Raw genomic sequence first — 23,892 nt, 5'->3', positions numbered from 1 at the left:
ATACACCAGTGACCACCGTTGCCGCAGTCGTTCGTGAGGAACTTAGGCACGCTTTTTCAGCAGCTGATTTCGGCCGCGATCAGCGTCAACGGAGTTACGCCGACGCTGTCCGCCGTCCGCAACCCGTCCCGCCTATTACATCTTACTACCAGCCACCTACAGCCGCACCTTCGTCGCAACTATTGCAGGAGGCTTTCAGACGTCGGCCCATGTCTCCGATGTCTCCATCTCATCAGCCACCACTTGCCGCGCCTTACTCACACGCCAAGAGATGACATAAGACGCCCACAATTTCGCAGAACGGACGCTTGGCGCACCGTCGATCGGCGCCCTCTCTGCTTCAACTGTGGTGGTGCCGGCCGCATAGCTCGCTATTGTTGGTACCGCGACACATCGCTTCGCCCGTCTCGGCCAGGGTACGACGGTCGCCGTGCCAACGACAACTACATTGTTCGCCATGACGACCCTGGTTTTCGAGGACCTTCAACAACGTGGTCTCCCTATCACGAGTCGCTTCCTAATCGCCAGCCCAATTCCGCCCACAGGTCACGCTCTCCATCCCTTGCTAAGACATCGTCACCGAATCAACTACTTTTGCTGACCTTCGGGGAACAAGGTCGCCCAGCCCTTACCGGGGAAACTAAAGGCGGCGACCTCTCGGGGTAAGGTCGCAGCCCGACCACAAGATGATAAAATGTCCCCAGTACTGCCGCTACAGAACGACCCGACGCCGACGAATATTAACAACGACGAAATGGTGAGCGCCGACCTCAACGTAATTATTGATGGAGAGCAAGTGACGGCCTTGGTTGATACGGGTGCTGATTTTTCCATAATAAGTCACAAGCTGGCTGATCATCTTAGAAAAGTAAAAACGCCATGGACAGAACCACATATAAGAACAGCGGGTGGTCAATTGCTGCTCCCTACTGAAAGATGCACAGTAAGAATCAGCATAGGAGATTCTTCTTTCGTCGCGACTTGCATTGTTTTCCCAGAGTGCTGCAAAGATTTAATTATAGGAATAGACTTTCTCAGGGAGCAGGGCGCAATAATCAACATCCCGGACCGCGTGGTTTCATTTTACGAGAGTGCTCGTCTGACTGATCCTACATCACCAGAGCACAAATCATTTCGTCTCAAAGACCACAATATAGTCGTGCCGCCTCGATCATGTATCCTCGTTTCAGTAGCATGTGAGCACTGACGTACCGTTCGACGGTGAAGGAGTCGCCGACCAACTAACCTTGCTGCTTTTCACACACGGGATTTCTGTAGCACGAGGAATAGTCAATGTCACCGACGGCCGAACGAACTTGCTGTTGACCAATTTCACCTCCGAGCGACGGCACCTTCCAAAAGGCACAACGCTGGTACATTTCGACGAGATCGCAGATGTTCATGACTGCTTTTCAGCACTCGAAGCAACACCTGCACAAGACCCACGTGACCTAGCACCTAACCTTGACGTCAGCCCTACTTTAACTCAGCAACAGCGGGATCGCCTGCTTGTGCTGCTAGACGAGTTCCACGACTGTTTTGCGTCGACCTCGAAAGTTGGCCGGACGTCCTTGACCAAGCACCGAATCATCACAGAGGACACGGCTAGACCAATCCATCAAAATCCGTACCGTGTGGCTTCAAAAGAACGAGAAGCGATAGAACAGCAGGTAACATAAATGCTTGAAGACGACGTCATTCAATCGTCGAAAAGCCCCTGGGCATCACCTGTTGTTCTAGTGAAAAAGGACGGCAGCCTGCGTTTCTGTGTGGACTATCGAAAGCTAAATCAGGTTACAAAAAAGGACGTGCACATGTACCCGCTTCCCCGCATAGATGATTCGATTGACAGGCTTCGAAACGCACGTTACTTCTCTTCCATGGACTTAAAGAGCGGATATTGGCAAATTGAAGTCGACCCCAGGGATCGTGAAAAAACCGCTTTCGTGACGCCAGACGGACTGTGCGAATTTAAGGTTTTACCATTTGGCTTGTGTTCCGCGCCTGCAACTTTCTAGCGTCTCATGGATACTGTTCTCTCTGGGCTTAAATGGAGAAACTGTCTAGTATACCTTGACGACGTCATTGTGTTTTCTACAACGTTTGACAAACACCTTGAACGATTGCAAATGGTCTTGCAGGCCATACGAGCCGCAGGCCTGACGCTCAAGCCGGAGAAATGTCACTTCTGCTTTGAGGAACTGCAGTTTCTTGGCCATGTCGTCAGTTACGCAGGAGTTCGTCCAGACCCCGAAAAAGTTGCCGCCGTCGCACAGTTTCCAACAACATCAGATAAAAAGGCAGTGAGGCGTTTTCTGGGTTTCTGTGCATATTATCGGCGGTTTATTCCAGATTTTGCGCGCATAGCGTCACCTTTAACTCGTCTCACGAGGGATGACGTTGCATTTGTTTGGGGCGACGATCAGGAAGATGCTTTCAATGACTTGCGGCAACGTCTACAGACGACCCCCGTGCTTGCCCATTTTGATGACACAGTCCCTACAGTGCTCCATACTGACGCCAGCAATGTTGGCCTCGGAGCTGTGCTTGTGCAGCGCCAGGACGACGAGGAAAGAGTGATCGCTTACGCAAGCAGAACTTTGTCACGCACAGAAGCAAATTACTCGACCACTGAAAAGGAATGCCTCGCCGTGGTGTGGGCAGTTATGAAATTTCGCCCATACCTGTACGGCCGCCCATTCAACGTTATCAGTGACCACCATTCGTTGTGTTGGTTAACAAGTCTGAAAGATCCTTCCGGCGATTGGCACGCTGTAACCTTAGACTACAGGAGTTTGATATAACGATGGTGTATAAGTCGGGAAAACGACACACGGACGCCGACTGCCTATATCGATCACCAATAGAGGCGGCTGCTGCTTTTGATGAAGAGACAGCGTTCCTCTGAATCCTCGACACGTCAACCATCGCAGGTCACCAGCATGACGATACTGAGCTACTTGGCTTGATTAATTATTTAGAAGGACGAAGCCAGCATGCGCCCAAAGCCTTTACAAGAGGACTATCGTCGTTCTGTCTGCGAAACAATGTCCTTCACAAAATGAACTTCTCGTCAGACGGGTCCACCTACCTGCTTGTCGTCCCTACCACTCTTCGTTCTGAGGTGTTGCAAGCGTGCCACAACGAGGTAACATCTGGACATTTAGGCTACACGCGCACACTGAGCAGAGTTCGAGGGAGATATTACTGGCCTAGACTCACCGCTGCCGTGAAGCATCATGTTCGGACCTGCCTCGATTGCCAGCGGCGCAAGTCACCTCCAACGAAACGAGCCGGTTTGCTACACCCTGTCCAGATCCCGACAACGCCATTTGACCAGATCGGAATAGACCTTTTGGGCCCACTTCCCACCTCTAGTGTTGGTAACCGCTGGGTTATAGTGGCGACCGACTACCTTACTCGCTACGCCGAGACAAAAGCCATCCAGAGAGGCACAGCAGAGCCCGGTTCTTCATAGAGAACATTGTGCTGAGACACGGTGCGCCATCGATCGTTATAACAGATCGCGGAACCGCATTCACGGCCGCGCTTTTAGATCATGTGTTGGTGCTCAGTGGTACTATTCATCGCAAGTCGACAGCTTCCCACCCACAAACCAACGGGTTGACCGAGCGACTTAACAAAACTCTGGAAGACATGCTTTCAATGTATGTGGACATCGAACACAAAAACTGGGACGAGATTCTCCCTTACATAACGTTCGCATACAATACTGCGAAGCAAGAAACCACACGGATGACCCCATTCAGCCCTGTTCACGGACGAGAAGGAAGAACGATGTCAGACGCGATGCTGCCACACGAATGCGATGACAACGAAACGAGTGCTGACGCGTTTACACAACGCGCAGAGGAAGCCAAGCAGCTCGCACGTCTGCGAATATACCAACAGCAAGAGTACGACGCAGGCCGCTATAACCAACGTCATACACCTGTAACGTACGAAGCCGGGGACAGGGTATGGGTGTGGACGCCTGTACGAAGACGGGGACTATCCGAAAAATTGCTCAGAAGGTACTTCGGACCTTATCGAGTGCTGCGACGACTAAGTGACGTTACCTATGAAGTCGTCCCGGATAGCCCAAACTGTTCAAGGCGTCGCCAGCACCGACCTGAGCTTGTGCACGTAGTGCGCATTAAGCCATACGTCAGCGAGTGACTCAGCGAGGCACCATAGCGTCTACAAAGTGACTTCATGCGCGAATTACTGTCTCACCTATAGCATCGGGGCGATGCCCTTTTAAGGGGAGGCAAATGCCGCACCCGAAACAAAGAACGAAGACGATGTGCGCTCCAACAGCTCATGAAAAGGGGGACTGAAGAAGACGACGTGCTTTTGCTTTGCTCGCCTGCTCTTGGCTCCTGCATAAAAACACACGCCGTTGGTTCTCGGACTCAACGTCTCGGTGCACTGCTTACGTTGAACCGCGACAATATATTTCCCGCTTCGGGCTCACTCAGACTAAGGTTCAGTAAACTTTTTCTATACCGGATTCACTCCGACTCAGATGTCCCAAAACTTTCCTCAACCGGACTCACGATCACTAACATATGACTCCTCCGGACACATTCCGACTGAGACCCACGGCTCAATCTGAGTCTGAGTGAGTGAACCAGACCGAAATTTACGCAGGCGCCGTTAGCATTTATATAATCTCGCTATGTGTTTCCCCGTATAACCTTTTCTTCTAATAAAATCAGTTGATAGTAGGCGTTCGTCCTCGTATCCGTCTCGTTTGTGCCTTATTCCTTCCTTAAAATATGGCACGGGAAACTGGCCCGTTGTAAAACAACTAAAGGCCTCATTACGATGCGCATCACAGTGCTGTCGTAAAATACGCCACGGTACAGTGAACCAGGATGATCTAGTTCCCCGCTGATATACGAAGCAAAAAAAAAAAAATCTAACACTGAAAAAAGAGCTCCGACATTCCAACCGATGCTCGCAGAAGATGAAGACGATCAATTGGCGGAAAGAACGTCGCACACGTCGATAGGGTTCATTCCAAAATCCGCAGACGGCTATTTCATCATTATATATCACAACACACCACGCACACGTTGACGTCTCGTCGAGTGGATAGTATTGCGGGCCGAATAATGCCCGTCCATATCATATACACGACGTAACAGCATCCGGCTATTTGCGCGCCGCACGCCGAAGCCCATATACGGAAGGATCAGACAGCGTTTCTTCGCAGAACCCGGAGTGATTCTCGCTTCCTCTATATATAGGTACCGGAGGACTCCGCGAAGGCCAGAGTAGATCGTCCGGCAACGGCTCCCCGAGATGATCGGACCTGTCACGACACGGGCCGTCCGTCTCAAGCGTGGTGGCGTTTATACATACGCGCAGCCGTCGCACTGTTATGTATACGCCGCATTTTCACTGGGGCGTACGCGTCCCAGACTAATGCGAAAGGAGACCATGTCGACGGCGCGTCAACGTGATGGTAGCAGACCACCGAACAAAACGGGTCAAGTTGGTCGCGCGCCCCGACAACGGAACGGGTCGGCAACTGTCGGGAGGGGCGAAGCCACCGCGTCGGTCTCGGGGCTTCGTCATCGACCTTGGTGTATTCTTTCTAAACATTGTGCGCACACAGCGATGCCATCGGCTTCTTTTCGCCATGAGAGAGAGAGACAGACCGACGACGGAGCGGTCTATACAGACTCCCTTCTATAACATCACTCGCTTCTGGGAGAACCGATTTTCCGGGCCACCGGGCGACGACGATCCTTCACACGCGGAGAGCAAACATTTCGCAGCGCGTAGCCCCTGCCCCCCCTCCATTTTTGAGTCACGAAGACGAGGCGCGGACGCAATCGAGGCAAATGGGACGCCTTCCACGGGGAAGGGCAAAAGATCGCGAACAACGATACACAAACGAACAACGTGGCGACGTAGACGGGCGATTGTCCAGCTGACCCAATTAAGGGAGCCCGCCGGGTGCAAGCGGGCGAGAAGAAGAGGCGAAATGCGTTTAATTTGGGCCACCGAGCCATCCCGTTAGCGCGCGACTCGCCGGATCGCAGAGCGCGCGGCCGGGAATGTGTCCATCGTGCCCGAAAATGGCTTCCCCGCCAGAGACGCAACAACGAGGTGCGATTCTCGAAGTGCTCGTCAGTGCAGGGCGGACGACCGACTGACAGTGAATACGGCGCCTTCATCTGCCAAGCAAGCAGGAGCCGAGCGCGAACGGGGAAGGAATATAGGGCGCTGATAACGTCAGCCGCGTCCTGCCACGCGCCAGACAACAAAAGAGCGGGCTTAATTCGACGCATTCCTACGTCCTAACCGAACTCCTACAGTGTCTGTGTATACATAGAGGGACCCAGTTTTTCTTCCGGTCCACCGCGAAGATGGGAGGGTACGGCGTGTGCCGCCTCCCGGGGTAACGCCTGCAACCTGCGGCGAACCGACCGGTCCCTGGCGTCGTTGTCGTCGCTTTAACGAGACCCTCCCTCACCCCCACCTTCCTCAAATCCACGATGACGTCACCCGCTGGCAGCGCCACCACCGGCAATAGCCGGAAATAGGCGCTACGGACCGCCGGAGCTCCCGGGCAGGTAAAGAAAACTCCCGTTACGCAGCGTCGTTCGCTTCAAAAAGCGCGCCGCCGCATCCCAGTCCGTTCGGTGGAGAGAGGGGCGGTGTTTCTCGGATGAGGATCAGGCGGTGAGGGGCTTTCCGTGGGGCGCCACACCTTCTCAGTGCAGTGTGACAGGGGCAGCATCGCGAGCGGTGCCTCTATGTCGTGTGGCCGCGTGACGACGTGACGAGGGATGCCTGCCAGCCACTGGGTCCTTGCCGGGATATTGACATTCGTCGTCCCTCTGTGGCTGGCCGACGGCGCGTGGGCCAAGTTCACCCAAAGTGACAGCGAACAGCAGCAACAGTCCAAGGTGAGTGAGTTGTCTTTTTTTTCTCAGCTTAGGTCGCGCAACTGTGAGGTGATTGACGGATATGAGCCTTCTATGAATGGATGGTAAAACTTTATTTCGTAAGAAAGCAACTTCGGACGATTCCGCGTTAGATGTCCGTCAGCACAAGGTTGACGACGGCCTGTGTTACCACTACACGAACCTTGTCTGGACGTCTGGGTCGGAGTTGGTCAACACGGCCTCCCAGTGCTCAAGAGAGAGAGAGATCGCGCATAAAATCCGCCGGTGGCGGCACCATGCTACAATCCCAAAGTGTGTGATCATATGTTGCCACGCACCATTTGCATCGCGGCTTTATCTCCTTCGGGTATATTTTATTCAACACGCGATGGTTGGGAAAAGATCGCGTCTGTGCGGGGGCAGATAACGCATCCGCTCTTGTTTACAATGATTCGTGATGTTGTGAAAGGACACCAGCCCATCTCTCGCGGACCTCCCCGGAACGGGCGGCTCACCTACTCAACTGACGAAATCTCGAGCATTCAGTTGATCCGCCTCGTTCCCAGGATTCCCAGAGTGCGCTGGTAGCCAGACAATTTCTATTTCTCGAATTTCTCAAGTACCATGAAACCCGGGATTCGCATCGCTTTTGTATTAAGCGATGGTGTCAGTGAGGCGCGTTGCACTATCAAGTATATACACCCTTGCAGTTCAGGCGGTTCAGACGTACTCGTTGTACTTGGATGCGTCTTACGGGATGCGGATAAGCGAAAATGAAACTGGGTTAAGCGTGCCCGAAGGAGAAGCGATCAAGTGCGAAGCGTCTGAGCGAGCGAAATGTCAATTGCACTTTGAGGCACATCGACGAAAGTGCGAAAAGAGGTCTGCACCGGTTATGTGTGCGTTTTAACAAAACAGCCCCCCAGAGATGTCCCGCCGAGACGTTCAGCACCCGCTTTCTTGCGTGGCTTATAAAAGAAAGTAGTAGTTGGCCACATTAAGCACACGATCGCCGATAATACGTGAGACGTGATGTTGACGTCTGCGCTTATCTCTGATATTAAGAAGTGAAGTAGGTCTCACGCAAGCTAGAACACCGAGTGCATTTCATTGGGCCAAAGTTATCGCACCATGCACATATCATCGCGAAGTTGTACTCTGGCTTCGGGGGCTGCAAACCTGCATGCGAACTTGATTGATTGATTGATTGATTGATTGATTGATTGATTGATATGTGGAGTTTAACGTCCCAAAACCACCATATGATTATGAGAGACGCTGTAGTGGAGGGCTCTGGAAATTTCGACCACCTGGGGTTCTTTAACGTGCACCCAAATCTGAGCACACGGGCCTACAACATTTCCGCCTCCATCGGAAATGTAGCCGCCGCAGCCGGGATTTGAACCCGCGACCTGCGGGTCAGCAGCCGAGTACCTTAGCCACTAGACCACCGCGACGGGGCAACATGCGAACTTCAAATAACAGAAGCAAAGTGGCTGTTGACAACAGTAGCTAAATCAGCTGCCACATGCAACACCGCAATGCTCCCAACGTGTCTAGCAGGTCGTAAACGCCCAGCTCGTTGAATTAATACCAACGAGCACAAACCAGAAATACAAACCGGCAGAAAATAGCGCGGCAAACTGCACCACGGTGAGCCACGCTCAGAGACCAAAAGGTCGTGGATGCTCCTGTAATGTGCCAGACACAGACGTAGCCCGAAGTGTAGAAAAAAAAAATAAACGGAAGCGCCGCGGCAGAAGAAAGGCGAGGACAATGCGATGCCGCGTCGCCAGGGGACGGAACGCGCGGCAACGAGACAGGAGCGAAAGAGGCCCGCCGCTGGCTTCCACGGTCCCATGGATAGGCTGCCGCAGTTTGCGGTCACGGCAGCGGCGGCTCTCGCCGCCACCACGTGCACGCGCATACGAACCCGCTATGGCTCCTCGGTCCACGGACCACGGCGGGCACCCACCCTCCCTTTGCTCGTCTCCTCCCCGCGCCAGCCGACGGGAAACGCCACCCCGCCGGGGCGACAGCGACATAGCAACCGTATGCACGTATCAACTTAGACCTAACGCGCACAGGACCGCCTTCGCATTCTCAGCCGTGAGCTGCAGCGTGGCAATAGTACCACGTTTTTCTGACCTTCAACGATACCACTCATCGTTAAGCACTTTACTGTCCTGCAGCGTTTCCCCACTTATTGAACAAGTCGAAGGTGACAATGAAAGGCACGGTTATTGAGCTGTAGGTATTTATAACGCCCCCAAAATGCCCAAAAAGTGCACGCAAAACGAACGCACACAAGCGTTCTCGCATTTCGCTTTCATCGAAACGCGGCGACCATGACTGAGAGCCGCTCCCTCCACCTTGCGCTTACATGGGACCTCACAGCTATAAAGCCCGAGCCAAAGCGATGGGTACCAGGTTCCGCTTCTCAACTCAACGCTGCTAGCTCATGCCTCAACGACACGCAGCACGCACTCTTTTTTTCACGTGTCCCAACATCACTTGTCTTCTAGCGCCTTCAAGTCAACAACCTGCTTTGAAACATGGAGCTTCGGGGGTTCCCTTAAACAGTACAGACATAGCACAGCCACCTATTCGTGTCCGGCGGACGCGAACAAGCGGCAGCGAAAGCGTGATTAGCAGGGGCAAGAAAACGGTATACGTACTTTGTACAAGTTGCGTCTTGCTGGACGCATCACTGTCAAGGTCCATTCACACCGGCGACTAGCACCGGCCGCGCGACCATTTGCAACAATATCGACCATAAAACGATATGCGACCAGCGTTTACACATACGGGCGACTTATATGCCTATTCCATGTTTCTAAAGAGCGGTAGGCGCCGTTGACATACCGGGTAGGTCCCCTGGGGCGCTTGTAGCCCTCTATGATCACGTCGGGGGAGGCTCCCAAGCCCGCGGTTCTCGGAGGCTGCTTCGCAGCCGCTGTGCCAGTTGTCACGTGATCATAGAGGGCGATGGCGGGCTTTGGGCTGGGAGGAGCCTACACGCCGCAACCCTCACTACAGGCGTCCAAGTACCTATAAGGTCGACGGCGACTACCGCTGTTTACAAACATTGAATAATATCGACACACAGAGTTCAAGTGTGTTCGCGCTACTTTTGCCCCGCAAAACAAGTTGACGTTCTGTACCTGTCCATCTGGCTGGTTCAGACGTTTGTGAATGCAGTCGCGTGAATGCGAAATCCAAGAAGTGAGCGACTGAGCCAAACGAGTCACTTAGAGACAAAAGCGGCCATTCGCGGCCAATCGCTTCGCCACTACCTTGGTCGCACGACCAGTACTCCTAATTGGGCTTGGTCACCAGCAGTGCTTCACTGTATACATGCGAGTGATTCTCGTATTCCACTTATAACATAATGGGGCCTACAGTAGAAGCAGAGGCATCCTGCTCACCAGCTAGCCCCCTGCTGCATAGGGTATGGCAAACTAAGCTCAAGTTTTCTCTAGGCAAACGATGAAAATGAAACTTTAACTCTGCGCAAACTGACTTCTGTCGGTTGATGGTACATAGCTAGAGTCCATGGAAGAATCACGATTTACATAACGCAAGACAGCAACGTTCTTACGTACGTTCGATTATTTATCGCGAACTATGCACCGCGTCTTACCCTTCATTGCGATAGCAACTATATGCACAATCTCGGCAGATTTTTTTCCCGTCGCCGTCATGTCACGGATATGCACGTGAGGTTATATATGTAAAAAAGGATACAAAAATAAACCAGTACAAAAAATCCAAGCAACATGATGCATAGCAACGTGGTGCATAGTTGGCGTTAAATGAGCAAACGTAAAAACGTCGCTGTCTTGTGTCGTGTAAGCCATGACTCTTCCAAGGAATTCGAACCAGCGACCTCGAGATGCCACTCACGATGCTTGTGCTGGTGATATAACGGCAAGCTATTCGTATACACCATTTAGCTCTCGCGGTACGTAGACCTCGGAACAGCTTGAGCTTATTTTCTATCACCAACGGTTTTACATATTATTTTAAATAGAAAACTGTTATTGAGAAACGCAAAAAAAAGTGTGACCTTCTTCTGTTCAGTTCATGACGTAGATAAGATGAAAAAAGAAAAACCACATGCTTGCGCAGAACGCGCAGCACAGTCACCGCGAAAGCTAGAAAAGCGGCATTTCAGAGCCGTTTCTAATCACTCTTCGTGTAACTGCTACAGTACACTTGCAGGTACCCACCACGCCATAAAGAATCTTAATTTTTGTGTAGTTGGCCGGAATTCACTATGATATTTTTCGTCATTCTTCGGAGAAGCGAGGTATCCACTGCACGCTTACTATGGCCGAAGAATTTTGCCTGAAGTGGGTATGCGCCACAGTTACCCTAGTAGGTGATCAAGAACAAGCTTTTGTAATGGGTTGGAGAATTGGACGGCCCACTCGTTGGGAAATTCGCAATGTGTGACGCCTGGTTGTCCCTTTGATGTTCTAAAACGCTTTATTACTCATATTAACGCGATTCCTTTTCCGACATCGAGCCTGCCTAAGGCGAGTTTGGAAACGCATTCCAAGCACCGGTGTGACTCAGTAGTAAAATACTGGACTCGAATGCCATTCGGACTACGGTTCGAATCCTATTGTGTCCTTGGTGTATTTGTTTATTTACTAATTTTTTTCTTCTTTCGTGCGGGAGTGGTTAAGGACACCGGCGGCGGCGGCGGACAACTACGGCACCACACGTGAAACCACATTGCGATCACATAACAGCTCTCACTGTAAAAAAAAAAAAAGTAGCAGTTCCCCAATATAGGAATCGGTATAACACGAAAGTGAAACAAGCGTGTCTTTACAGAGGTAGTAGAGCGTTCATGGTGCATTGTTTCAGCAAGTGCAACGAATTGTGAAGCCACGTTAGGAACGGCAAGCAGCATGAAACTTACAGCGCACACGACAAGCAGAAAGGACGCACGAAATTAGCATACACAGTACGAGCGCGGCCTAACAACAGTCACAGCTCGCCACTTCAAGCGCGTTGTTCGAACAAAAAAAAAAAAAAGACGCCCGAAACGAGCGCGCAAGTATACACAGGCGAAGCGCGAACAACTGTCACAATTCTTCCTGCGCCGTATGTCAGCATCACGCTCCTTTCGCCAACGCGGCGCAGCAGCGTGTGAAGTGACCATCGTCCTCTCTTGAATTACGAGTCTGATAAGCGCGCGCGCAGGAGAGACCACGCTCCGCGGGGGCGGCGCTTCGTGGGGGGCGACAACCTTTAAAGCGCGGCGAGGCTATCGCGCCACCTCGACGATAACGAAAGCGCGCTAAAATTTCCAAGTTCTGAGGACTGCCAAACGGTGTATGGTGGCAAACGGTAAATGGCTTGCCGTTGGCGTTCCACACAACGCCCACTGTGTGGCGTAGTGGTTAGCGCCGCGCGCTGAGAATCGAGAGGTGGCTGGTTCGATTCCGCGCGACAGACGCTTACATTCGGGTTTTTTACTTTGGAATCTCCTAAATATGCCTCTAGAATTGTTACACGGCATGTAGCGGACTTGTGTAGCACGAGCTACGACAGTGACCGCGTAGGATGCTACCTATTCCCTGCTGTATCGTTATCAGAAGGTTATACGATTCTAAAGCAGCGATAACCTTGAATACACGATGATAGTTATAGCGCGAGAACAAAACGACGACACAGAGGCAAGAAGGACACGGAGTGTCTTTGTGTCGTCGTTTTGTTCTCGCACTATAACTATCGTCATGCCGTACCAACTAGCCCAAGCTGCCACACTTGAATACACCCTTGATAGCTGGAAAAGCCAAGCAGACGGGTGACGGCTTCCAACAGTAACTTCCAGGGAGTTAAACGCGAGAAGTACAGCAGGATTTTTACGGACGCCTCAACAGTCATCACGACAGGTCACCACCTCTGAGCATTGGTCCGTAAGAACAGTCTATGAATTGGTGGGGTATACAAGGTTACACCCGCTGAAACTCCTTGTGGAACTCCGGGTAATAAGAAATAACAAAAACGTCTCGGGAAAGATGTACAGATGGCTCAACGAAGCGTTGATTGCACTGTAGTAGCTGATCAGCACATCGCATGCGAGAAGAACGAAAGAAAGAAAGACGCATCTTCAAACAAATGAGCGGAGGCCAGACCTCACGTGCTGCCTCGCATTAGCACGAAAGTAAATATTGACGCAAGAAAAAAAAAAGAAAAAAGACTGAATCTCCCGTACCGAATAATTTGGCGAGCACGTTACGTCGCTAACGCTAGACGAGTACAGAGCACACGCACGCCATACTCGCGTTTCGAGCGGCCGCTTTCTCCCGAACCAAACGAAGCCTCACGAAACCGCACCGGTTTCGAAGAAGCTTCCGAACATGCAGTCCGTATATGGTCAGGTGAAGACGGCGGAGAAAAAAAAAAAATCCGACGCGCGTTATTCGACCAGGATTCCCTCGGGGCCGCTTTCCCACGAAGGCAGCGCCGCCGAGTGTGCGAGGGAACGACAAAATGTAATGCACGCGGAAAAAACCGGTAACCGACGTCGCGTGCGACCGGCGGTTTGGTTTGACGCCGGACAGGACCCGCGCGGGCATCGGTGGTGGCGGCACGATGTGCCGGTGATACGCGCGGGGACTACGCCAAATTGTCTTCCACCACCCTGTGGTATTGCGTGTGCGTTTCGACCTCTAATTTTCGATGGCCAACGTCAATCCCCCCCCCCCGAAGCGCACCATCTTCTGACGAGCTCTCCCTCTGACTGTCTCTGCAGGGCTGATGACCGCCGAATTAATGTACTACTCCCCGTCTGCGTCCAGTTGAGACGTGCTTCAAGTTCCCTCAGTTTCTATGCATACAAAATGTCATTAGTGATATGTATTACAATCGGAGATTCCATGTTAAAGACATTAACAGGGGCAGTTCCTAATACTAAAACCGAAGGTATGCTAACTGTCTAGTGCAGCGCAATAAAATGTAATGCATTCATAAAACTGTACCAGAAAAGCCACAAAAAGCGCAAGAGTAAAATAAGTTGCAACGAAAGAAAAAAGTACACCTGACCGTGTACGGCCTAAAAGCACACTGGAGCAGCAAAAAGTGAAACGGCACAGTTGAGAAATTGCATGCCTGCTTCGCTTGGGGAAAGAACTGACACCTCAGCACACCGGTATCAATTTTCATTAGCGTGCTAGACCTCCAGTTCTCGTTGATCGGACCCAAGATTTTAGTAAAAATATTCTAGTGAATTGTCCTCGCCGATTCGGAGCAGCCCTTTTTCAATCTCGCCTACATGTGCTTAGTTTCGTCCGACAGAGAAGCGCCTACTCTCTTCCGCAGAGCGTGTGTTTGCTCTAAATGTATTAGCGGCGTATACCAATTAAACCATGGTGCGATTAATCAGCTCTCGTTACTATTAGAGGGCGTTACTGCGCGAAGACTACAACCTATCAAGGTGTTCACGAAACATATCGTGCAACGTCTTTTTCAAGCTTTGAAACAACGTACCGCTGGCGAAAATAGTACAGCTAAGGGTTACGCCGACACAACGTTCACAGATCCGAAATTTCGGAGACATCGAAGAAGGCAGTAGCTCTTCACTCTTGCTTGACCCTGAAGCTTGACCTTAGATACTGGCCACCTCGTTCAGTGGTTTGGAAACAGTATAAAAAAGTGCCCATATCAGCACAGCTTGAAAGAAAACTTTCCCGCTGATAGCTACAACATCGATTGCATTATGATAGGCGACGACAAGGAAGCTACGGCATTTTTTTTTCCTTTCTTTTTTTTATTCATGCCAAGGTCACTAACCGCTAATACTGAAGGTACTCAGTGGTTGTTCAGTATGCCACCAAAGTACGCCCATCATCAATACCACGGTAACCCCTCTAACTACAGTGATCGTTAGATGCCACGCGAAAGCCACGCTAAGAAAGAAACGAAGTCACGAAGAGGAGCGCGACCTGTGTGTAGACCACCTTCTCACGGTGCCTAATGGTGAAAGGAGGCACTGCTTCCCAGCATCGACACACGTGCCTTCTGCGAAAGCACGTATCGGCACTTCCGCTAGCCTCGTATACCTATACCATTCGGGTATGACGGTTCCTCTCTCCAGCTTCCTGACGGGGCGTCGCTTCGAGCCGGTAGGCGACGCCTCATCTTCGCCTTCGTCACACAATCGTCACCGGCGACTTCCGACACCCATCACGACGACACCGGCGCGAGACGACGGCGAGGCGAGGGCTATGCTTGGACCGTGGTGACATCCGCGTGACCGCGAGGCGAACCAATAACCCCTCCCTTCCTCTTCCACACTGTGTAATCTTCGTCGACGTGCCCACTACCACCGTTCACCGGAGGGATTATAGAACGCGGCGAGGAGCGAGCGAACGCCGAGGCTACCAACGATGAGATCGGGAGAGATCTCGCGCAACGAAGGGGATCTGTTGGTGCCTAGTTCCTATACAGCAGCATAGTGGAAGCCTGTAAATGAGCTGGAGATTCCAAAGAGGGTTTAGGCGCATCTTATAGCGATGCCGCGGCAACAAACAACGAGATTCGGGAGGAATTTCGCGGAAAGATGAAAGAAAAAAACGCACTTAGCTAGGAAAGAAAAAAAAATAAACGACGCCTAACGATGACAAAAAGATAACAAAAAAAGAAAGGAAGGCGCGTTTCCACAAAGACTGGGGGAAACTGAGCAAGAAATCCGCAGTGGACACTAAGCGTCAGCAGCCATATCAAATGCCTACACAAGCGCAGGCAGCATGGGCGAACAAAAGGAACAGGGGCGACGGTATGCGCATACAGCAAAGCAGAGCGGGCCTCCGCGGTCACGCGGTGCCCTCTTCCGCGTGCTGTTCTCTGAAGTGTGATGTTTGAAAAGGGAGGGGACCGCGGTCAGCCGCAATGGGTGAAACCGCGAACGCAGCCAAGGGCATCGGAGGAGGATGTAACGGTGGCCGACGCTACGGGCGCTGTCCGAGCGAAAACCGTTTTAACCGCAACAGCGGCGGCCACAGCCGTATAAAGTACACAGCATTACGGAGCCAATGCACGGTTGTGGAGTTCTGGTGAAAATAGAGAGAGAAGCCCCCGGGAGTTCTCCGCAGTACTTCGTTCTGAGGCGACGACTTATAAGCCCTCGCCGATACGCCGCGCCTGACGACGGATAAAAGCCGAATCCGCTCCCCAAAGGCAGGAGCAGGTCAGCCTTGACCGCGAGCGCTACATAATTCGCTATATGGCGTTCCTGCACGAGATCCTACGCTTGATACACAAGGGCTACAGCGCACGTGGCGACGATTTGCATCGTCGTTATATGCGATGCCAGCCAATGAGGTGGGCCAAGCAGACGCGGTGATATGTGGTGCAGGTCATTGAGCTGAAGGCGATTCGTAAAGCAGAAGTGCACGAGATCGAAATTCACACATTACCGAGGTTTGTTACGTGAATAATACAGTGAACGCGCGTCGCAACTGTTCCCGACTGCCACGTCGAACAAAAGAACAGAGGTATAGAAAGCGTGGTTGCCGCACAAAATCCGCAATCACCTCCTCCCGAAGTATACAGCGGCAAGTTTTTTTTCTCATCTTCCTATAAAAAGAGGAAGGGTCACTGGGGTTGGTACAGTGAACTGCTTATTTATCTGATTTGACAAATATTGCGCGGCGAGGTTACAATTCAGTATATATCAGCACAGAACTGTCTCTCGACGAAGTTCCGGTGCGCCGCATAAAATAAAAAGCAAGAGGGACGAACACGTTTCTTGCAAAAATCGATGAGACGAAAATGTTCGAGTAACTAAAACCGTCACTCAACGTGAGGCGTTTTAGCAGTGGCAGAAATAACGTTTACACTGTGGTATTACCGTTCCTTCTACAATCTACCAAGACCCGAAAACATTATAACTGCGCGAGTTGCTCAATGCGAACGGAAACATGTTAAGGTGATTACAGTGGTTAGCACAGTTTTTACAGGCTTAAAAAGCGACGTGCTGACCACAACGGGACAGTATATTACCGTTGTCACCACGTGGTAAATAACGCCATTGTGACGAAGGAAAGAATGTATATTTAAGGGCTCCTTTTACTTCGTTATAAACAATATTCATGCGAACTAACAGACCATGCTGCCAAGAGCAGTATAGAGAATGTCATTAGTAGTAATTGTAATGTAAACGTGAAGAAAGAAAATTGGGCGAAAAGATAACTTGCAGCGCGACTCGTACTGCCGAGTTCGCCCGAAAGCATCGGCGAAATTCGTGCAGGTGGACCATCGTCACCGACCCTGGCAACGACGCGGTGTGGCCGCCCTGCCGGAGTGCGCGGCGCAACAGGTGTGCTCGGCACTGTACGTGCGCGTGAACCGGACCCAGCCGCTGTGCGCCTGCCCGGCCGCCTTCGCCGAGCCCTGCTCGGACTCGGCCGAGCTCGACGAGCACACCATCAAGCTCGTCTCCAACGACAGGCAGGGCACCTTCAACCTCATCAAGGTATACTGTCTATACGGTGCATGCCCCATTTACGCACGTGTGGGCGCCTCCACGTATACATATTATCTAATATGTTTGTTTGAGTCCCACCTTAATTAGCACTGTATACCGATCCTCTGTTGTTGTTTTTGTGTGTGTATTATTTGTAACAACTTTTTGTACCCGAGAAGAAGAGCCATTTCATCTGTGTTGAATTGTACAGTTGTTGTAAACCATGTATCCTTTTTATGCACTGTAACCCACCTGCTAAAATCCCTATCAGGGATTGCAGTATTCATAAATAAATAATAATAAATAAAATAATGGCGCGCCTGCGACGCACATAGTACGTGCATTCTCGGTCAGGACCACTGAAGCTATACAGTGTGGGTAAAGGGACCTACAGTACTAGAAAATATCTTTCACTGACACTTAAGGCTCATCTTAACAAGCAATGAGAATATTGCGCATATTTTCTTTATTTAATGCTCTACAACCATTACTTTTTCTGCCAGGAGAACTCTATTGCGTTGATACGTTCCGAAGTGTCCATAGTGTTTCATTGGCAGGTTCAAATGATCGTTCCATAACACTCTCGCATCCATGTACCAAGTTTTAAGGCAAGCGTGAGTTGTATGCAAGTAAAAGACAGACAATCACTGCAAACGCCTGCTTTATGTCCTAGTGATTTTATTTGTGGGGTTTAACGTCCCAAAACCACAATGGTGATTATAAGAGGCGCCGTAGTGGAGGGCTCCAGAAATTTCGACCGCCTATAGGGTTCTCTCGCGTGCACCAAAATCTGAGCACACGGGCCTACAGCATTCTCGCCCCCCACCGAAAATGCAGCCGCCGCAGCCGCGATTTAATCCCGCGACATGCGGGTCAGCAGCCGAGTACCTTTAGCCACTAGACCACCGCGGCCGGCATATAGTGCAGTGCTAAAGTTCTTGTCAACTTATTTATTTTATTTTTATTTTTTATTTTTATTTATGAATACTGCAGCCCTAACATAGGGTTTTGGCAGGGTGGATATACATTTGATAAGTTTACAAATCGGCAAACAAATAAATATAAAACAGGTAAGTCATTTACACACTTTCATAACGAAAAAAAAATTATAATTATACAATGACCAGCCAAATGTGCCTTTAGAGAGCCTAATATTGGCATACCTGTGGGACTCTTGCGACTAGAAGGTCTCAGCTATTGAAGAAAACACACCCTTTCGATGCATCGAGCTTATAACGTGCCCTGCACACAGCTATACAGGACCCTCGGGCGAAGTCTCGACATTCCTCACGAAGTACGACCACGTGCGCAGGTGTGCGAGCCCGTGCTGTCGGTACGGCGCTGCCAGGAACCCCGCGACTGGCAGCTGCTGGCGCTGCAGAGCACCCGCACGGGCCGCGCCCACTACCTGCTCGTGTGCCGATGCCCCACGGGCTCGCGCCTGCTGGGGCCCGTGCGCCACACCACGCCGCCGTACGCCAACATACCAGGCATCCGCGTGTACGGCATGCTGTGCGCTCAGGGGCCGGCCTCGCTGCCGCCTAGGGACAGCAGGAACTTCCAGAAGGGTACGTATGGCATCTTCCTCTACACACCGGACAGTCATTGGTGGGCGTGAGCAAGCATATAGACCTTCTCACCGAACTTCTGCACAGTCGAACGCGAATGGTCAGTTAGCGATGTTATGAGACCTTGTGAGAAATCGTTGCTCTGCACTTCTTCACTGTTGATGACACCACCTTTGACGCCCGAGTAACAATAAGCGCGCCAAATGGGAGTTTCCACAGGAATCGCTAAACCACAAATTATGCAGTCTTCTCTAATAACTACATACAGCTCCAGAAAAGACTGCTGCGCCTGTCGGAAGTCGCAATAAGAAGGCAGAACTTCTTGCTACTTTTGTACTTAATCAGACAAGTGCCGGACGGCTTTGCAGCTACCTTTTACTAATATTGAAGAAAAGCGCCACAAATAAAAATCAATGAACGAATAGACTTAATTTAAAGTACGGCTGTTTCCTTCGGGCGAGATGGGGAGAGAAGGATATTGACCCCTGTCCCGTCTGACCCGGAAATATATATATATATATATATATATATATATATATATATATATATATATATATATATATATATATATATATATATTTCACACACACGCACACACACACACTAAATCCGCCTACTACAAACCAGAACACTACACCTGCGGACAACTTTTCTTCACAATGAAGGGAAGACTACGGTGCCAAAGTGGGGGTGTGCCACCACTGCAAAATGTAGTTCCACGATTGCGCCCGCCTTTTTTGCGTCGAAATAATAAAAAAACAACATTACTTCATTTTCTACAGGATGCTGTTTAAAAAGAGACGCAGCACGCTCCAAGAATATGTTCATATTCGTTTTACTTTATGCAATGTCACGCGCGAAAACGTCGCACGTTGTACGTGCACCTCACAGTCAAAATGGCGTCTTCGTTTTCAGGTGAGCGCTCGTCACCCTCCAGCTATTCCGACGACTCGCAGAATAAGCTTGTGACGAATTTCACTCACAAATGGCTGTCCAAGCGGACGTAACCGATTGTACGCAGTGTTTATTATTCGAACGCGTCCGTCATTCGAAACACTAACCAAACCGGACTACTTCGCGGAGGGGTACAAGTGCAGTTGCTCCGACCCCGAAGCTTTTCCCTTCATTGTCAGGGAAAGTTGTCCGGGAGTACAGTCGTATTTCTTGAATGTTAACTCCACTTGAAATACATTGTATAGGATTACGCTCTTTATATTTTTCTAGAAGACGCGGACAGTGCATATCATCGTAACGAGGCACACGTGGCAGTACACCGGGAGCAATCAGCCCGCTTTTGTAAGCATATAAAAGATGCGGCAGCAGACGGTCGCGTTCTGCACCAATCACAACGTTCCCTCTCCCGCAGGTGACTACCCGGAAGCCCCATGGCCAAAGATCCTCGAGATGATAAAAAAATCCGGCCTCTACTACAAGCTCTGATGTGTATATGTAGACCAGAACCGCCGTTCGAACGCAACCGTCGACGGCGGTATCACCAAGGCGATGACGGGGAGACGGCAGCAGCAGCAGCACGCGGCTTTGAATGTGCCCAGATGAGACGAGCAACACAAGCACTCGGACCTTCCCATTCAGAGACACGCCAGTGACGTTTACTGCAGCGGCGGACGCTGTCATCGGCAATTCGCCCAATTAAAAAAAAACGGGATAATTCGCGACCTGGAAGTGCATTGCGATTTAGGTGTCACGTCCTACAGCTCGATAACGGCCATCTAAGTTGCATTCGTCGCCCATGAAGGTCGTACACTTTGTCTAGCTGCACAACTTCGCACTAATTATTATGAATTCCAATGAAAACAACCTCAAAGAAAATCAACGAACAGACTAAGTTCGCTTCTTCAGCAAAAAATATAAATAAATAAAGCGTTGACAACATTTAGGAGGTACAACAATCGCGCACACTACCGTACTACCTCAACGACAAGCTGGCTTCGCCGCACATATACTACGCGTGCAGCAAAGCCACCTTGACGGTGGGCAGAAAGAAAGACGCGAGGTTTTGCAAAATGAAAATCTTCCAGTTCCCTCTCTCTTTTTATCTCTCCGCCTTTTTTGAGTACTGTAAACGTTGTGTTGTTTACTCGAGGTGAGCTTGCGGTGTCAAGAAACCAGACGCTATATTTTACGGTGTGAGTACGCCCTTCATCAAGAAAGATTACCACCGACCCAATCTTGGGAGCGTTTTTCAACACCCAAATATCATTTCCGCTAAAAAGAAACCACACCAAGTCCATTCATTGGGAACGCGCAAAAATTAATATGGCGTTTAAAAAAAAAACATGAGGCTTACGTAAAGTGCGCCCGTTTGAACTGCTATAAAGAGCTGCGGAAAACTACAGGCATATGTCACCTGTCAATCACAGTTAAGAGGAGGGTTTGTTAGAGGAGGGTAGAGGAAGGAGGGTTTGTTGTCGCTCCAGTCTGCATCTCTTACTGCAGCCACAGACTGAAGCGCGAGTTACTCTTACTGACAGATCGCTTATAACGCATAAGAAAAACAATACACCTTGCATTTTGAGGATGCTTCATTGTACAGTTCAGCAACGAAAGCATGTGCGTTTGAAATACAGAAGATCATTTTTTGAAGCTTAAGCGTGGGTTTGTTCAATTGAATTTTAAAAGTGATCCTTCAGGAAGGTAAGTTATCATACGAAGACCAATGCCACCCAATTCAAAGTTCTTAGGTACTTGAGGCTTTTGCTACCCACACAACATATCAAAGTAGTGCATGTTATGAACTTCTGCAATTAAATCTGCCAACACACTACCTCTTACGATGCCCTAAGTGATGTGCACGTAACTACGACTAGACCTTAATGGTGTTACTTCAGTTGAATATCTTGTTAAGGTTGCCAGAACAGAATAACAGTATCAAGGAAATGTAACGAATACTTTTTAAAAAGTCAGTTTATTTTAAAAGGAGTTGCGACTAAGATGACTGTCGTGCAGAATGCAAAATATTAGCTTGCATTTAATTTAGCTTTATCAGCAGTGCCTCAGTACTGTGTTAAATAACTGCAACTTTCATCAGTTTACATTATCATTTTTAGACATGACCCGAGGTGCACTACCAAACAGCCCACCAAGAGCTGTTTACTATAAATGAAGAACTTAGACAAAAACAACTTCGGAAGCAAACAGTGGCTGCAAACGATGACACCCTTCCCTTGCAATCTCACCACAGTTGCTACAACTGTGACAAACTGGTATATCAGATCTATGAGTCACCATCACTGAACTCATCTCCTAGTCCAAAATAAACGCAGCAAAACAGAATTTAGTTAGAAAATTTTTAAGATTTATTCTGACACATTCCAGCTTTTTGTCACTGTATGTTCTTCACTCAGCATGAGTTACGATTTCCAATCCATTGGTCAGCAATTGTTGTGGTTAAGTGGATGATAACCATACAGTAGGCTAATGTGGTTTTTATGCATTAGGCTGAATCCTGAATGGTTCCAAATAATTTATTCCACATATAACCAAAGTGAGCATTTTAATCCACTCAATAAGAGTGCTGATATTGTTCAATTTGGCACTGTGGTATGTGTTGTTCTTAACCACTTTACCACAGGGTGTTTCCCTTTTTTGGAATTGCTCTGCACTCCCGGCCACCATGCTTTTTTTATTTTTTGTAATATCACATAAAAAATTTGTCTTAGCAATGTAGTAGGATGCTTTTCGGGACACATAAACCCTCATTACAAGCAAGTTACATGCAATGATCTAACTAAAAAAACAATTAGATATTAATTATTTGTGAAAAGCCACAATTACCCATCTTTATCACTGCCTGAATTCATCGAAAGCTTTTTGTCAAACTGCACACAGACAAGGAAGGCTGACTTGCCATGGCTGTGCTGCTGAGACGCTGGTAACAACGCAAGCCGACGCGCTTGTAGAAACGTGTGCTTTATCTGTTGGAAAAACCTAATTACAAGTCGCATTTGTTTATATGTATGTACTCCCCAAATACCTTGGTACACACCTGCATTATTTTTTTGTGCAAGAGCTGTCTAATGTGTGCCAGGGGGTGATTCCAAAAGCTAAACGAGAGTTTGTGCGTGTATGGTTGCCATAGTTATCTTGGGATTGGCATTGAAAAGGTTGAAGCAGTGTGGAATGTGACAAATGCCACTACTCATCTTTATAATTAGCATTTTTTCCCCGGTAAACCGGAGGTATCTACTTGTAATCCTTTGATCGAGAGAAGCCAATTTGTGTGAGTGATGTACAGCTTGATTTATGCACTAAATGCTCAATAAAGTGTTCCTCCATTGTCGCTGAACTATAATGCAGGCTAAGTTAGAGTTCCTCTCCATGCCCTGTTGCAAATTTTGACTGCAAACTGAAAGTCGAAAGGCAATGCCTGAAAAGCGCTTTACAGAAATATTAATTTTTTTTTAACTGGAAAAGCTGGAAAAAATTGAATTATCAGATTTCCATGCTACCACAAGGAAAAAGTTGTTATATAAAATGACACTACCCTCATTAGCTTCAGTAAGGGGCAGCATGCTCGCGTACCCCTGCTACATCCTCCACTGTTCCAGAGTTCAAGCGACAAACACCGTCTACTTATCTTCTTCCTTTTGCTTTTTTTTTCCTCTGCAGAGCACTTTAAAAGACATTATTTGCATGTTCCACTTAGACCATAGTCAGTCACGCTCCCAGCAGCAGCTGTGTCACAGGGCATTTGCTAGATTGGGTTTCATTTTCACTCAAAGCACAGATCTCTTAAAAAAGATGAGTGCATGCGTGACTTTCTGTAGAAATTTTGGTTGTTCTTGTGCTTGCAATCATCTCAACTATCGTATGTAGAATCACTACTCGAGAGATCTTCACACCCAAGTTGACTGTTTGTAATGAGTGAACCTTGCGGGAAGGTCTTTCTGCAAAAGTGGCGGAGATTCAATAC

The 23,892-nt window shown here is 49.4% G+C and overlaps 4 protein-coding genes across 5 annotated transcripts in view; 3 read left to right on the top strand and 1 right to left on the bottom strand.

Annotated features, from left to right (window-relative positions):
* The window catches only part of LOC142761647 (myosin-IIIb-like), a 410,699-nt gene that overhangs the window by 105,027 nt on the left and 281,780 nt on the right, over window positions 1-23,892 (top strand). The window lies entirely within an intron of this gene.
* Window positions 1-23,892, top strand: part of LOC119160162 (uncharacterized) — a gene marked incomplete in the record, with an annotated part of 240,686 nt that overhangs the window by 171,865 nt on the left and 44,929 nt on the right.
* Window positions 1-23,892, bottom strand: part of LOC119166429 (elongation factor-like GTPase 1) — a 409,196-nt gene that overhangs the window by 349,972 nt on the left and 35,332 nt on the right. The window lies entirely within an intron of this gene.
* On the top strand, window positions 4,783-23,265 carry LOC119159532 (doublesex cognate 73A). The gene is made up of 4 exons (XM_037412326.2): window positions 4,783-6,926; window positions 17,176-17,400; window positions 18,704-18,959; window positions 20,326-23,265. Exons 1-4 carry the CDS (start codon window positions 6,807-6,809, stop codon window positions 20,397-20,399), a joined length of 675 nt encoding a protein of 224 aa, XP_037268223.1. The 5' UTR covers window positions 4,783-6,806; the 3' UTR covers window positions 20,400-23,265.

This window comes from Rhipicephalus microplus, chromosome 1 (genome assembly GCF_043290135.1).
Source record: "Rhipicephalus microplus isolate Deutch F79 chromosome 1, USDA_Rmic, whole genome shotgun sequence".
In the NCBI taxonomy this organism is placed as follows: domain Eukaryota; kingdom Metazoa; phylum Arthropoda; class Arachnida; order Ixodida; family Ixodidae; genus Rhipicephalus; species Rhipicephalus microplus.
The sequence above is the reverse complement of the archived record's forward strand: the minus strand, read 5'-3'. Positions and strand labels throughout refer to the sequence as shown.

Excerpts from the sequence above, each read along its gene's own strand:
- LOC119159532 (XM_037412326.2), top strand. The coding sequence starts at position 6,807 with ATGCCTGCCAGCCACTGGGTCCTTGCCGGGATATTGACATTCGTCGTC. Across the intron at positions 6,927-17,175 it reads AACAGCAGCAACAGTCCAAG|GTGGACCATCGTCACCGACC; the intron begins GTGAGTGAGTTG and ends AAATTCGTGCAG. Across the intron at positions 18,960-20,325 it reads CAGCAGGAACTTCCAGAAGG|GTGACTACCCGGAAGCCCCA; the intron begins GTACGTATGGCA and ends CCTCTCCCGCAG.